We start from the raw sequence: 16,015 nt of genomic DNA, 5'->3' as shown, positions 1-16,015 counted from the left end.
CCGCGCCCCGCCCCTGAGCCCCGCCCCACCGCGGGGGGGGGGGCCGCTTTGCGCATGCGCGTTTGGTTGTGTTGCTTTTCTTATTTACTGGCCAAGATTTTTGCACTGCGCCTCTAATATGTTGAAAGGTCGTTGATAGCGTTTGGGGTAAGAGTAATTTTTTTCCCTCTCTCACACTCACTTTAAGAAATTTTCTTGCAGGGCCGCCCCCAGCGGCACCGTCTGCCGCGCGGCCTGGTGTGAGGGCCCGGTGCTTTTGCTCACAGAAACCGGCTCCTCACGAGCTCAGGCGCAGTCGCGAGCAGTCAAGTGTTGCTCACCCGTGGCTGAGCGATAAAACTCGGGTAACGGGCGATGCCGGCAGGGCGTGAGGGAGGATGTGACTCAGAGCACGGGACAAACCAGTTTTGTGAAGGTGGCGTGCTGCGCGGGTTTATGGACGTCTGCTAAGTCGGTGTCCTGTCCTTCCCCGTGCTGCTGTAATTCCTCTGGGGCTGGAAAGGAACATCTGGGGAACTTCACTAGATTCACAAACCCCATTCTCCCAACCCCGTCCAAGTGTAGTAGCCGCAATGCAAGTTTGACTTAATAATTGTGGTGCCGCTTCGTGAGTTTGTTTTGCAATAAAATAGTTCACTGGACTTTTTTGATAGCCTTTGGTCTACTTTTTATCTACGTTTTACTTCCTTGTAAATTTACTTGTTAATTTACTTCCTTGGGGATAATTTCCCTTCTCTCTTTCCCTTCTCTTTCTGATAAGTGAATCAGAGTATTCTCAAATACATTCCTGTCACTAATATTTCTGTCTGTGTCATCTGTACCTATGATTTTCAAACCTGTAATGTTATATTTGGCTTTTAGACCTAGGTTTAAACCAATAAGTACATCACAGGCGTGTAAATAGTAAATGCCTCTCCAGTCACACTGAACTGGCTTCTGAAACTCCAGGAAAAACAACTGGTTTCTGCGAATGTGAATAAGATTGAAAAAAAAAATCAGAAAAGGCACATGTGTCTTTACAGATGACAGGCTAAATCTTGTACTCCTTACTTAAGTCTTACTCATACAGTATTTCTACTGTAATTTGCCTTTGCAGCTAGTTTTGCTGAGGAGAGACTGGCTGAATGCTGAGTAATGACATCAAGATTAATTCCTGAGAAGCTAATGAGGTGTCACGTCAAGGGTACTACTTCAGTTTGAGGGACAAGTACAGTCACCGTATCTAACACTTCCCATTGCTGCGGTTCCTGTGTTACCGTGTTCTAAGAATCCATATCATAATGATTGTGTACAACGAAGTGTAATGAAAATAAAACATATTGAAGATGTTAATATAGGTACCTATTGGCCTCAGGTAAGCCTGTCTCCTAATTGCCCGGGGCATTGTTACTCACATTGCTATGACGTTCGGTGGCACAGATACACGATCTCCCGTGTTTCTTCAGGCTGAGCAAGTTGTCGTGGAGAACGCTTCCTGCTGTCGTCTCTTGGTATGGAAGGAAGGGGACCAGACTGCATGTTGCGTGAACACCTTGGGCCAAGAATAGATGGATACGTCAATAAAAGAAGTCATGTCTACAGCACAGCCAGGCCTCATATGTGTGATTCTCCTCCACTGTGGCAGCTGGGAGGTGGCTAGGGATGACTAATGTTAGTATCAGAGTGAGACTTTGCTATTAATTAGATGACATAAGAGCCATGCAGCTAAGGGAAATCGCTGCCATAACTTAACAGCACAGGTAGGCAAGGCAGACAAGAAAGGCAAGAAAATACAACCTCTATTTTTCTATATTTTTCAACCTGATGAAATGACGCAGAAGGATCAATCCGACCCAGGTAACAAAGGCTGTCAGTAACAAAACTGGCAGGTAAAATTCAGGTTGTCCAAGTCTCGTTACATTACCTTGATCCTGTTCACTGTACACACAGTGAGCTCATGCACCCAGGACTGAACCTCCAGGCTGAACCACCCCTGTGTCTCTGGAGGTAAAACCAGTGGGTGGGAGTGGCAGAGGCTTCCCTGGACAAACCCAGCCTTTCGAGGAGAGCCTGCAGGCTCAGCACAGGCGCAGGGGAGAAAGAAGTGGCCTTTGGGCAGGCATTTCCTCCATGCCCAGCTCTTGCCCAACCTGAGTGTCACTGGTCGTATGTCGTGGCCACATGCTACCCATCCCTTCCCACACACCTGGTGGTTTGCAACTGGGACAACCTGCTGCTGCTACCACCAGCCACCAGTTTTAGATTTTGTTCTGTAGGAATGATCGGTTCTTGAGCAAATATGAGATGAGGTGGCTTCTAAGGTGGGTCAAGGCACGGCCATGGCCTGTCCCACTGCCCCAGCCAAGAGCAGGGCAGCTGGAGGCACGGGGGCAGCCCCAGCCCTGGGCATCAGGCATCTCCCCGGGAATGAACCAAGGCTGGGCTGGGAAGGGCCGTGGGGTCACAGGTCAAAGAATCAAATTTAAACCAAGTTCGGAAGATGAATCATCTACTTCTGCAAAACTGGCATTCAAAACCTAACATTTCCTCTTCCGTCTTCTACTTTTACATTCTGGCTTGAGAGAACATGAAGCCTGCTGGAAGACCTTGGTCTTGTTCATCCATTTCACTGGGAAGACATTCAAAGTCTGTGGTGGATGGTGGCAATACATTTTCTGGCATAGTACAGTAATGGGTCTGGTTGTGCCTCCACAAAAATTTAAATTTGGACAATAAAATTTAAATTTATACCTTTTGAGATAAACTCATTGCATTTCTTAGTTATGTTATTTTTCACTGTACTTCTGGTTTAGTTTTTAAACTTGGAAACTGAAAATATGTGAATGCTTGATACATCATGAGCAAGTGAGCAGCTGTGTAATGCTAGTTACCGGCTGGGGTTAAACCACAACAGCACAGAAATAAAAATGTAGCTTATTTTCTTAAATTGTGAGATTTAAAAAAATTAAAAGAAATTTAAGAATTAATACAGTCCACTACTATGTTTTTTGAACATCGTTTAGCATAGTGAGTTTCAAGACTTTTTTTCTACTGTTACGTGAATACCAACAAAAATTGTCAGGAACAAAAACGAAATCTGAAACAATATTTTTCTTAGCTTTGCCTGTGTTGTCTTCAAGGATAGTATTTGTCCTATACAGCATAAGCCTGAGAATTTCTGAGGATTTTGTCATCATGAACTCACCAGACAGGGACACTCATATTGACACTCTGTATATTGGCCTAGAACAAACATTTCATCTAGGTCTTCTCTGCGTGGCGTTTCATATGTTAGGTCTTGTGAACTCATCGAGACTGAATGGAATAAAATCTCCTCGATGATAACTTCATGCGCGATTGAGCAGATGTGGCTTCAGGGCTGTGTTGGTTGACTCATATTCATTAAGATATGCAATTTTGCCAGCTGCAACTGCCAACTCTTCTACCCATATGTGAGTTCAAGGAGGGATTTTGTGCTATGCAGTGTTGAGTTTGGTGCAGCAGCATTTTTCTTTGAAATGTCTTCACAGTCACAGCGTTTAACAGGCTTACAGCCCTACTCAGTTCAGAGATTTTATTGCTAACAAAATTAAAAACTGTTCCCCAGCCAATGTTTCTTTGAGTTTAAAAAGCTTTAAGTTTGGACTGTGCACTTTGGGTTGCTTCACATTGCCTTCATTTATATTTTTGATGACCTGTAGAATCCTTGGAAAAACTCCTAAGGATGTTGTAGATGCTCTCATCACCTGAGGGTCTTTTTTAACCACTGCCCGATTTTTCAAAAATACATGCTGTAATCCAAAGAGAAACCATGGGTCTCATAAAATTGGCAGATCGGGTTCTGTGTTATGCAAGGGTTCAAGCCAGCTGGTTGTCACAGCTTGTGTCTCACTCTCTTAAAAAGACACAAATCTGTGAGTTGACCCAGCTTTTCTTTCTGGGAATCTGCTCTCCTGTGCAATAGAAAGCCTGTAGTGTTTACTGTTGCCAGAGTACCAGAAATCTAAATTGTGTTAGGCAATGAGAAGTAGAAAAGCAGTTCCGCTCCAGTAAGTACTTTGGAAAGGATTACCAGACTGCTCTGCACAGATGAAAGGGCGATAACTTCTGCCATTCCAATTTACAGCAGAATAACTGAATTTAGCTGTTGCAAACCAGAGTCACCCTGCATGAGTAAGTTTAAAAACCGAGGTGCTACCTCTGATGCTTCCAGCAGACTTTATTCTCATGCTAAATTCAAAGTGGTTTTTGCCTGTGTGACTGTAGAGAGCAGTGTTTACAACATTACTGAATGACTCGCAGTCTGAGTGAATAAGGGGATAAAGGGGAAGAGAACTGCTCTGGGACTAGACCATACTGCCGCTCCTTCAAAGAATTTTTATTCTGAATGGTGGTTTGTCTTGTCATTTTCTTCAAAGTGGTATTTTAAGAAGCAAGGGTCTAAACATGCCCTCTGCTTCAGAGCTGCAGAAGGCCTTACATACAGAAGATCTCTCACAGTTCTTTAATTCATGGGAGGGTAGGAAGAAATGGGGCCACCCAAGGTGTCTTCCAACCAATATGTTCCGTCTTTCCACAGTACAGAAGATGCAACGGTGGTGTTACGGGGGAAGGAGCACCGCAGCGGTAAGACACTTGCTGTTGCACCTCTCACTTATGCAGGCTCAGGGGAGCACAAGGAAGTCCCACAGCCACCAAAGGCCAGCCGCTGTACTGGGAGTAGCAGGCTGTGCAGCTACTGCAGTCTTGTCTGCACGAGGTTTCTGGGCTAGCATTTCCCGCTTAGATCCCTCTTTATTAATCCCTAAGCCTTTTAATTAGGCCTTGTATAGAAAGGAGCAGAAACTGGATAGAGAAGTCATTTAATTTTCTCTTCATGCAAGCCACTCTTAGCAGAATAATTTTCATCTCAACCAGGAAGCTCTTTGAACCAGGCTGTTATTCTGCCATAAGCTGTCTGTAATCCTTCCACACGTACAACACTTTCTCCACACCTTTCAATAAAATTCTCACTAACAAGCCTTTTGCCCTGTTTTACCCAACACCCACTGGAGTCAATAGTCACTTTTGCAGTGGGCTTTGAATCTTGACCTTAGATAGACAGATGGATAGGTATTTGCATTACCAAAAGTTCCTGTAGACCTAATTACATCTTTATGTCCTACTCCTGTTATATAAATGTTAATGTTATTGTGTTAATAAGTTTATTAGCTTGCTGGAATATGCATACAGTATCCTCTGAAGTTTCCCCATTAAGGGGACCATTAGATCTCAGAAGAACTGAAGAAAGCTGCTTCTCAGTAGGTCACCTATCATGAGGGTAAATATAACTGGGAAAGTGAAAAGGAAGCATTTTATTGTCAAGTCCTAGCACTTTCTTTTGTAAAATATAGAATAGTTTTTTACAATTTACAGCTTTTTTGTACTTTTCCTATTATGGGCTAATATAATATTCTTTTCTATGTGTTTTGTGACGCAAGTCTAGTGGCCCTGGGTTAGCGGTCACATGAGCTGAATCCACTGCTGAGTATGGGAGTAGCTCCCTTGCTTTCATGGGCACTAATCATTTTACATTAACTGGGGTTTTGGACCATTTGTTGTACATTTTGCATCTGGAAGTCAAGATAAGTTTGCAGGTATAACTTCTATAATTTACTGATCATACAGACAATATGCAGGGTGTGTTCCTTCAAGTGGTGCGTAAGAACACACACTGTGATTTGGTTGCCTTTAACAGATCTGCCAAATACCAACTGGAGAAGCAAGAATTAACATGTTCACACCTCATCTTAGCTGCATTCACGTATCAACAAAGGCCTTCACTCCATCCTCTACTGAAAACACACAACAGGAGAAAATTCAGCCTGTGAAGGCACAGCCATTTCCAATGAAATATTCAGCAAATATTGATTCTAAGCTTTTATTTTCCTTTAGTATGCATATATTCAGGCTGTAAAACTGCACTAAGCAACTCTGGGAAAGTGTGTGCCTTCACCCACATTAATCACGCAGACACATAACTACTTGGATTACAGAATAAAGTGACTCATCTGCTGATGACAATGGATAAAAGAAAGAGGGGAAAAATCCCTAATTCTCACACCCCCTCCCTCTGTACATCATAAGGAGACATTTAAGGGAGTAATACAAACACAGAGCTGGAAGGGAAGCTGTGTGTTAGAGTCCAGGTCTGCTACGGTGGGCAGTGAAGATCACGAAATCCCTTCCAGGAACTGCCGAAGCTCTGAGTTAAAACTGGTCTGGTGTCTGAGGGACAGGGCTGCTTGGTCCCTTTACTCCTCTTGGGAAAGGTACTTCTGCTAGTTTCCCTTATGTCAATGGGATCTCCTCTCTCTTTAGAATTTCCACATTGATCTAGTCACAGGAGCAATCCTATCCCCATACAGATTTTTTATTTTTGAAGGAGGATAATTCTAAAATTGCTCCTATGCTGTTAGGAACTTACTGGTGGCCTATCATGCTGCCAATAATTCAGTAGTTGAGGTCCTCCACAGATCTATAATCAAGCACAAAAAATTGTGGATATGTAGAGAAAGCATCCTCAGTAACAGTGCTCCCATGGTAAGGTGGTTTCAGTAAGGTGAGTCCATTCACTTGAGCAATACTAGGGAGCGGCACTTCAAAGATTTGAAAATATCACCAAATGGGAAAAAAAAGTCTGAGGAAACACGACGAATGTGAGTGTGTTTGCATTTTTTCTGGGACAAATGTAAGGCAGGTGATTTTTTGAGTGACAGTTCCAACCTGGCAAAGGAAGCTGGTGCAGTAACTGTGGGCATCAGTGACAAAGGAAAAAGAATATTATCTGTGTCCCCATGAGATGGCACCCTGAACCAGCAGTGCACACAGGGATGGTTTCAAAATTTTTTCTTCCTGGAAGGAGTGGATCAGAGATGCTTTAGTGAGAAGTAATTAATCCAAAGCATTGACTCTCTGCTTTTGTTTCACCGAAGTTGATCTTAGTCTTTGTACAGTGGGAAAAAGATAAAGTTTCAGAATAATGTGTCAGGGGTTTTTGTCTCTTTTACATATATGTATTTCCTCTTATATTTTGGCTTCCTAGCTGTATTGCGAGGCTATTTTCACAGGCTCTTCCAAATAGTCAGTCAAATCTATTTCTTTATTAAGCTGATTTATTTGTATTACACCAAGCATTATGCCCACTGCGAAGCGTTGGGAGCAACGCCTTTAGGGAAAATAGGCAGATCCTCAACAACCTGATTCCAACACACGGAATCATTCATTTCCCATTCGCCAGATTAAAGGCTTTGTTCTCACTGAAAACTGTCAGCTGTTTAGTTGCCTATTTCATTTTTTTCCCAATTAAATGTATAGCTCAGTCCAGAACAGCCTCGCTTAAAAAAAAACAAAAGTGAGCACATGTCAGTGTGAGAAATTACTTTCCTGTCCGTTATTAGAAGTAATCACTGGTGAGTAATACTTCTACGTCAGCAGACATGTCTGAAGAAAACTGTATTGCCACTGTACGTGTTGAATCAGTGTGTTGCTATGTGACACCATCCTTTATGCATATCAGTGCAAATGCCTTGGGAAGAAAGAGAAAAGAGAGTCAGTGTGTTACTGTTCAGTTTGTGTCTCTCTCAATAGAACCGTAGAATAACACTTTATTCTTGCAAGTGTTATTTTAATTTCGAATTAACTTGTGGTTTCTAACTGTCGGTCTGATCTTTGCTAGCATTTCTTATGAAAATTAAAAATACATTGGCTATGGCTTATTCCTGTTGCTAAATAATAATCTAGACCCATGTTATGTGAGGAATATGGAAAGTTCTGCTGTGTATACCTGTTTACAGACACTGTAATCTTACCCCTTGAATTTTTTTAATTGTGTTAAAATTGTAGGTCGCTGTGTCAAAATAAAAGTGTACAAATGGCTACCTATCATTGGCTTCCTTGCACGATCCAAAGCTTACTGTGAAACCTGTAACTCGATTAGAAGACGTTTCATTACACTCAGCATAGAAAGAATGCACCAATTTGTTCTATTTATTATTCAGTCCCACTTGTAGATGATTTCCCAGTGGTTGGTCTCCAAAGCATGACAGCATTAATTGCAATCAGACATGCACTGAGCATTACTGAGTTTGGGGAAAAAAAGAAGAAAAGACTACAGTGGACGCTTTGAGTCTCTGAAATAGTTGAAATAGTTCTCCACGCTGTGTTGAGCAGCAGGAGTATTCCCTCCCCCTGAAAATGAGTTTGTTCGCAGGGTGGAGAGAAGGAGGCTGTTTTTCTTTCCTTTCCAGCAGCATGTAGGAACAGCGTTCCGAGGAGGTGTTGAGAGGGAGTGGCGGGGAGAGCTGGGGAGCCGGGGCAGAAAATGGGCTGACTAACAGGAGAGTCACCTGGCTGGTTGCAGCCCTTCTGCAACAAAGCATGTCCGGCTTGTTGGCTCATAGGTGACGACGCACACATGTAACCGCTGGATCCCAGTGTCCAGCAAGGTCTTAGTTTGTGTTTTTTCTTTGGGCTGTTGAAGACCTGGAAGAGTGGGGACAAAAGCCCAGTTATTACTTCATCAGTAGACTGCAACTTATCTGAGTTACAAGGATTGTGATTTCAATAATCAAAGTGTTCCACATCACACCCTCATTTTTTCTACCTTATTTATTTACCTTATTTTCTGAGATTCTACCACAGTAGAAGCTGTCCAACTCACAGGGGGCTTAAAAATAGTTTTGATTCTTTGATAAGGAAAAATCCTGTTATTAGTTCTATCATTTTTTTTTAACTTGGTGGCAGAAATATAGGTCATAATAGGTGTGTGTTGAAAATACTTTGAGATTAAATTGAACAAGACTAATTTAGTGAAAGGTAAATGCAGGAGGCGGAGAAGGTGATGCAACTAGTTGTCATTCATTCAGACTGAGAAAGTGTGTTCCTGGACTGGGGGAGAACCACTTTACTTCTTGTCCCTTGCAAACCTCAGTTACCTGAGGTTAAGCATCTTCTACTTTTCACATTAACGTCTTCTGCTTTTCCACATCTTCCAGGTTGGGCTATAAGTAAGGCTCAGTCATATGTCAGGAATTCCCATAAATATGAATAAAAAGCTACTGAGAAGTCACAGTTAGTTTAACATTACTTCCAACAGCAAATGAACCCAAAATATCCATTCTCAGGAGAAGCAGGACTGCCCTCTGAACTGCTCAGTTACCCGTGCCAGTGTGGACTCCTTCATTTGAAGCATCACAATTCCAGCAGTGATTGTTTCATGGCACCACAGCCAGAAATAATTTTCCAGCAGTAACTAGGTCAGGCTGAAGGATTCTGTACAGCTACATAGTGCCAGACCTCAACTATCAAAGAGTAATTTTCCAGCGGAGGGTAGGTGATGTTTACACACCTCCAGCTTGGCAATGTAGAGTCCTTTCCCTTTTCCACTGCCCAGCCTTTAAAAGAAACTGATGCATCTACTTGCATCTGTGTTTCCTATGCATCAATAGCAAGGAAATGGACCTGGTGAGTTGTGCTGCCTCTGTCAAGGCAGTCTGGCTGTTGTCCCCGTCCCTGCAACTTATCCAGAAGCTCCTGAGCCACTTCACAATAACCTTACTTGGTAGACCTGGGTCAGAAGGAAAGTTTGCTCCTGCAGAGACGGCAATGTTTGTCTTCATATTACCTGCAGACATCTGAGAAGAGTCTGGGAGCCAACATTATTGTGGATTTTCATCAAAATTTCTCTTATAGAAGGCATAATTGGGTACATAACAATGCTGGCCCAGATGGCACAGTTTAGCCAGGTGGCCTATATCTTATTTTAATTGCTTAAACATATCCACACCCTGTCTTTGTTATGAATTCACTTATGGCAAAGCATGCAAATTTTAAATTTGCTGTCTGGTAATGATGGAAGGTGAACCCCATCTGCATCACAGCAGAAAGTAAAATATAATTTCCTTTGGGTAATAAGAACTGAGGAGCCTTTTGGAAGGAAATATGGGTAGGATCTGGTCAGGATGCCGTGGTGTGGAGTGACTTATGCTCAAAGCAAAACAGGAACGTGTCATTCCAGGAGATAACAGCTGTCACCAAGGAGGCACTGTGTCAGTGAAAACACATCTTTTTGTTTCCTAAGCCTTTCATTTGGGCAGCTGGACACGCCAGCACTGCAAACCTGAAAGCAAACTCACTTATCTTGCATTTACCTTTTGTAGCCTAAAACTATGCAGGGCCACCTGGAGTTACTGTGGTATGAACCTGGGCTGTGCCCGTGGTGTGGCACACCATTTCCTCATGGGGACTGAAATGTAGCCATGGCCTCCCAGGGAGCACTTGCTGGTGTTCCCTGCTACGGGTGGCTTGGCTGCCCAACCAGGGAATGGTGTGGAGCAGGGGAAGGCCACCTCTTCCTTGCTAAGGACTGTGCACATCTTTCAAATAAAAATGGACTTGGTGGGCTGCGCCATCTCCTCACCTTCTCATTTTCTTCTCCCATCCCTATCATGTTCATCAGCAGTCAAGTGGACTGTATGGCATGAACCCAGCAGTCCCCATCCTGGAGGTGAAGGGATAGGACTTTCTGTTCCTCTCCCACCTCTGGGGAGAGCTAGCAGCAGGGAAGGCTGTGCAGAGGGCCTGGGTGCCAGTGGGAGGAAGCTCTTGCTTTATGGCAGTAAGAAGGGCAAATATTTTTCCTTGAGCGTTAACTCCAGTCTAGCCTTGGGCTTTTAAGGCAACCAAATACACACATATGCCACTTACAAAGACAGAGTTAAGACACTGTCTTAATGCATATACAGATGCCAAGTGCCCAGCCACGCACACCTACAAATTTTGGTTGTCTTCCTGGGTGTCTTTTTCACAATTACAATTTTTTCTGCAAATAGCGGCAATTCCAATGTAACTTGGAGTACTGGTTTTGCTCAGAAGGTCTTTTAATTGCTCATCTGCCCCTGTATTCTCTGCTTCGTAGTCTTCGTTCATTCTTGTCTGGTGCCTTTTGTACTGCGGTTGCTGAAGGCAACGCACAAAGGCTGCTCTTTCCTGCCGGAGCTTGTTGTTGTCTTCAGTAGCTGGGCAGGCAAAGACAACTCTGGTGTGAATCATTTTCCTCCTCCAATGTAGGAGTTGCTATAAAGAATGATTAAGGGGGGAGGAAAAAAAAAAAAAAAGAAAGGGAGAGTGAGAGGGAGTGAGTGTGTGTGCGTGCACAAATTAGGGTTGGGAAAGAGGGAGTGGTGTCAATGAGCAGGGAAGCTAACAGAGTCTTCTGCTCGGCAAGGTTTCACCACGGGTAGCTGGTTCTTCGTGCTGTGTCCATTTCATTGATTCATTTACTGGGATTATAGCCTTGCAAAGTAAGTACGGCTTTTTTTCTTCCTCTGATACTTTCATTAATGCCTAACTAATGGTTAAAAAAACCTCCATTGTGAAACATAATCGAGTAGAGGGAGTGTAATAAGGAATTTTGTACAAAAAGGTGTAATGTGGAATCAAACAAGCAAAAAAACCTTCACAAACTACAATGTTTTGGCTTCGTCCCAAAACTGCTGCATTTGCCATGCTATATTTCTTCCCCCTGAAAAGATTCATTGGAAGCTGTGAAGAGGACCTGGCAGGTGAGGCGGCAAGGGCATTAGGAATTATTAAAATATGATGGTTTCTTGCAAATGGCTTTCCCCATATCAGGTATTATGCCTTGAAAATGCTCCATGTGTCAAAGTAGGATTTAGACCGTTTTGTAAGTCTCTGTCACAGAGGAGTATTCTCATTTTCTGCAGAGGCGTGTATGCTGTGCGCTGTTTGCATTGAGTTATTAATCAAGTGACTAATCTACACTTGTTGAAAGTGAAGGGCAGGAACTTAGGTCCAGTAATTACCCCTTTATTTTCAATGTGACCATTCAGTTTGAAGAATTTACTGGCTGCTGAGGTACAACAAAGCATATTGTGGTGGCTCATTTCTGTCCTTCCTTCCTGGAATGACTTTCCCTGCTACATTGCTGACAGTGCTTTTCCCCAACCATACGAGACGCTCTGGTCCCACATCAGTCTGCTGTCTTGTGTTCCTCAAAGAAATGTCTGTTCAGAGGAAATGGTGTTCTTGTTGCGCAGCCAGGTAGTCTGCCAGGTGGAGAGTTGTCATTTGTGTAGAAGTAAGAAGAAAAGGCTGACAGAAGTCTTTTATTTCCTTTATATTTTGTGTTTGCTGCGTAAGAGCTGAAGTGGGGTGATGTTAAGTGCTTGAGCTAGTTTCAAATATTGATGCCTCACTCGTGAAACGTGTGCGTGGGCTGTTTCGTATCATTTATCCTCTCGGTGGAAGTTTGTTTGAACTGGAGAGACTACAGCGCTGCCACTCACAGCTCCTGAGCTGTAAACCAAATACAACCCCCCAGCGCTGGATGGCCAGCACTGTCCATGCTTTATCTGCCCCAGGTGTCTTCTCCTGGAAGGACTGCTTAACCGAGACAAAAATAAAATAAATACTTGTTTTGCTTTATCAGATTATCCCTACCATATAGCTAACTTAACTTGTCAGATACTTCCACACAGACATTGCTATTCTCCTGATTATATTTTTAAAAGATAAGCTATATTTAGCTTTTATCTCAGTAAACAGATAGTAAACAAAGCCTCTCTGTTGGGTTTTTTTTTTGGTTTTGTTGTTGTTGTTGCATTCAAGAGTGACTAAGCAAAAATGGTGTCTTATACTAATAAACAAGTTTGTATCAGGTTTTTCCAAACAGGTTCAGTAGCCTTTCAGCTCCCTTCTGTATCTCAAGGTGTTTCTGTAGTGCTGTGGCAGAGTCACAGTTTTAAGCAAAGCTGGGTGGATCACAAGCTACCTGTGCTTAGAAGATGCCCCAGTGCCGCGGGCCTCTCTGGAAATGCTGACATACTGCTTTCCCGGGAAAGGAGGGACTCAGCAAGAATCCATGCAGCAGGCCTTTTTAAAATTTCATTTTCAATTTTTTTGACTCCTCCCTGTTTGAGGGTTCCCTGTGATTACTGATTCAGGAGCTGCATCTGATTTCTGGGCAGCTAATGGGCTTTCCTCTTGATGGGGCCCTCAGCCCTTCTCACTTGACTGGAACTGGCTTTGATGGACTCACAAGGCTTGGGACTCTCAATGCTTTAAAGAGGTTTAAGATTTTGTAATATTTAGCACAGTAAATTCTTTTCAAGCATATGAATGTCGTGAGCTCCTAAATACCATACATCATTAATAAATGGAGCATAACAAACTGACTGACCAGGTGCAGTTGAAAAAGAGGGTGGAATAGAGATGAGCCCATCATTCAAGGCTAAGGGTGAAACTGAGCTTTTTTCCCATCAACATGTCCCAGATTGGTGTTATTTCAATAGTAGCACAAAAAGAAAGAAATGATAACAATGGAGAGCTTTAACACTATCAGAAATAGTTTCACTCAGCACAAAAGAAGCTTTGAGAGTATCAGTAGTTACTGGGTGAACAAAAGGTAAACAGAAGGTTCACCACGAAATACCTCCCATTTTCCTCACTAAAAAGGAACATCAAAACGTAGAAAATGATCCAACACGAACAGTATCAGAGCTACCAATGAGGTAAGAAAAGAAGAGTTTTTAAGCCATGGTACAGCTTTTCACTGGCATGAGGAAGAAGAGTTTCATTCAATTTTGCAATTTCCTATTTTACTTTCTTACTCTGAATCTCTCGCAACCCAAGGAAGCGAAACACAGGTAGCACATCTTAAAATCACCCTAGGTTTGCCAATATAACTGAAAATACTAATTTTAGAATAGCAGCGTAGCATTTGCAATATTAAGCCAGAAAGGAACAAGAAGAATTTTATTAAGGATGATTTTACATTTGCTCCTTTGCCCCTGTTGTTCCAAGTTGCTCCCTCAGCAGCAGTCTCAGTCCTTCAAACTTGTTTTAACTGTCTTTTGCCACTGTTCTGCCCAAAGCTCTTCTCCTTCAAGGTGTGTGCTGAGCCCATGGTTTCTGGCAAGCTTGACTTTTCTGGTAATTAGTTGCCTTCATGTGTGAGAGAAATTGTGACGACCTAAACGAGATAGATGGTTGCAGTGCCGGACTGGCGCTTAGTTCTCCCTTTACACCCATAAGATCTCTGAGACGCGTTTCCTGAACTTCACTCTGACGTCAGCTCGATGCCTGCTGACACTGTAAAATGGGATCTCACATGGATGATCTCTCTTTACCAAGCAGCTGCTGGGCACTGCTAGGCTACTGGAAGACGGACAGGTCCGGCCAGACCTGGACTGGGTTCTGGCAAAGCCTGTAGATGTTGCAAAGCGTACTCCTCTGCATTTTTATGTGGTGGCGTCATGGTTTAACCCCAGCCAGCAACTAGGACCATGCAGCCACTTGCTTACTTCTCCCCCTCCCTGCCAGTGGTATGGGGAAAAGAACTGCGAAAAATAAGGAAAACTCATGGGTTGAGATAAAGACAGTTTAATAAGTAAAGCAAAAGCTGCGCACACAAGCAAAGCAAAACAAGGAATTCATTCACCACTTCCCATCGGCAGGCAGGTGTTCAGCCATCTCCAGGAAAGCAGGGCTCCATCATGCCTTATGCTTGCTTGGGAAGACAAACGCCATGACTCAGGATGTCCTCCCCTTCCTGCTTTTCACTCCCAGCTTTGTATACTGAGCATGACATCATATGGTATGGAATATTCCTTTGGTCAGTTGGGGTCAGCTGTGCTGTCGTGTTGTCTCCCAACTTTTTGTGCCCTCCCAGCCTACTCCCTGGTGGGGTGGTGTGAGGACCAGAAAAGGCCTTGACTGCTTAGCAACAACTAAGAACATTAGTGCGCTACCAACATTATTCTCACCCTAAATACAAAACATAGCACTATACCAGCTGCTAGTATAGTTAATGCTACTCCAGCTGAAACCATGACAGGGGATAGCTTTCCTCAGTGATATATATTTAATATTTGCCCTCTTCAAGACAAATTCCCTTTTTTTTCCAGTGGGAGGGGATTTGTTAGCAAACAGTTTGTTGCTAATACCAACAGTCAGTACATTTTGCGAGAGTGCAGTGCTGGTTAGGTGTGCTTTTCAAACATGGATTTAAAAAGCCTTGGTTTTATGCCAGTATCTTTTTTTTAAAAACTTAATTAGATTGTGCAATGCATTTCAGTAACCTTTTACACAGCACCTTTTAGCCCCCCAAAAAACAGTTGCGAAATAAACCAAATAGATCCAAGGACATGTATAAGTTAATTAAAATAAAAATAAAGACACTTATTTTGAAAAAGGACTTCTTGTCATGGTTTAACCCCAGCTGGCAACAAGAACCATGCAGCTGCTCACTCACCCCCCCTCCCCTTCTGCCCTGCAAGAAGGAAAGGGAGAAGAGGGAAAAAAAAAGGAGGGGAAAGAAAAAGAGCCTTTGTGGGTTGAGATAAAGACAGTTTAACAGAAAAGGAAACATAATAATCATAGTAATGATAATAATAATGACAGGGGTCACTCTCACCGCCTGATGAATTGGTAATGTCCTGAGCAGTGATTTCGTATTCCTGCCCCCCAGCTAACCCCCATTTATATACTGAGCATGATGTTTATGGTGTGGAATATTTCATTGGCCATTCCCTCGTTCTGTCTGTTCTTCTATGGGGAGCTGAAAAAAGTCCTTCAGTAGTGTAAATATCACTTAGCAACAATTGAAAGCAATAGGTATTATCGAGATTCCTTTCATGGCAATCCCTAGAAAGAAAATTAACTCTTTCCCAGCTGAAACCAGGAAGTATCCACGCCTTATTGCATACCATTTATGCCATGCCCAGGCCTTATACTTTTCATAGTCACCACCACTTTCCTGTCTTTGAAATATATATATATATTTATACACACACACATACGTATGCACATATAATTTCCTTAGTCTGTGGGCCATCCCTATAAAATATCCATTGAGTTCATTTAGTCACTTTGGGCTCCATCTGTCATAACAGTCTTTCAGAGCAGGAGAGGTGGTGTGTGTGGTATTGAATTGTGGCATGCTGCATCTGGACCTCACAACTGGTGTATCTGGCAT

At 42.9% G+C, this 16,015-nt stretch overlaps 1 protein-coding gene across 2 annotated transcripts in view; it reads left to right on the top strand.

Annotated features, from left to right (window-relative positions):
* Window positions 1–31: 31 nt before the first annotated feature.
* Window positions 32–16,015, top strand: part of SERPINB5 (serpin family B member 5) — a 28,762-nt gene continuing 12,778 nt past the window's right edge. The window contains exons 1-3 of one of the 2 annotated variants that reach the window (XM_074576092.1): window positions 32–147; window positions 1,097–1,354; window positions 4,559–4,605. In XM_074576092.1, the coding sequence (XP_074432193.1) occupies window positions 1,304–1,354; window positions 4,559–4,605 (98 nt within the window). In that variant the 5' untranslated portion in view covers window positions 32–147; window positions 1,097–1,303. Of the gene's footprint in view, window positions 148–1,096; window positions 1,355–4,558; window positions 4,606–10,964; window positions 11,322–16,015 lie in introns of those variants that run through there. The other variant, XM_074576093.1, reaches the window with a different exon arrangement.

Source organism: Larus michahellis, chromosome 2 (genome assembly GCF_964199755.1).
Source record: "Larus michahellis chromosome 2, bLarMic1.1, whole genome shotgun sequence".
NCBI lineage: Eukaryota > Metazoa > Chordata > Aves > Charadriiformes > Laridae > Larus > Larus michahellis.
Note: the sequence above shows the minus strand (reverse complement) of the source record. Positions and strands in the feature narration are given on the sequence as shown.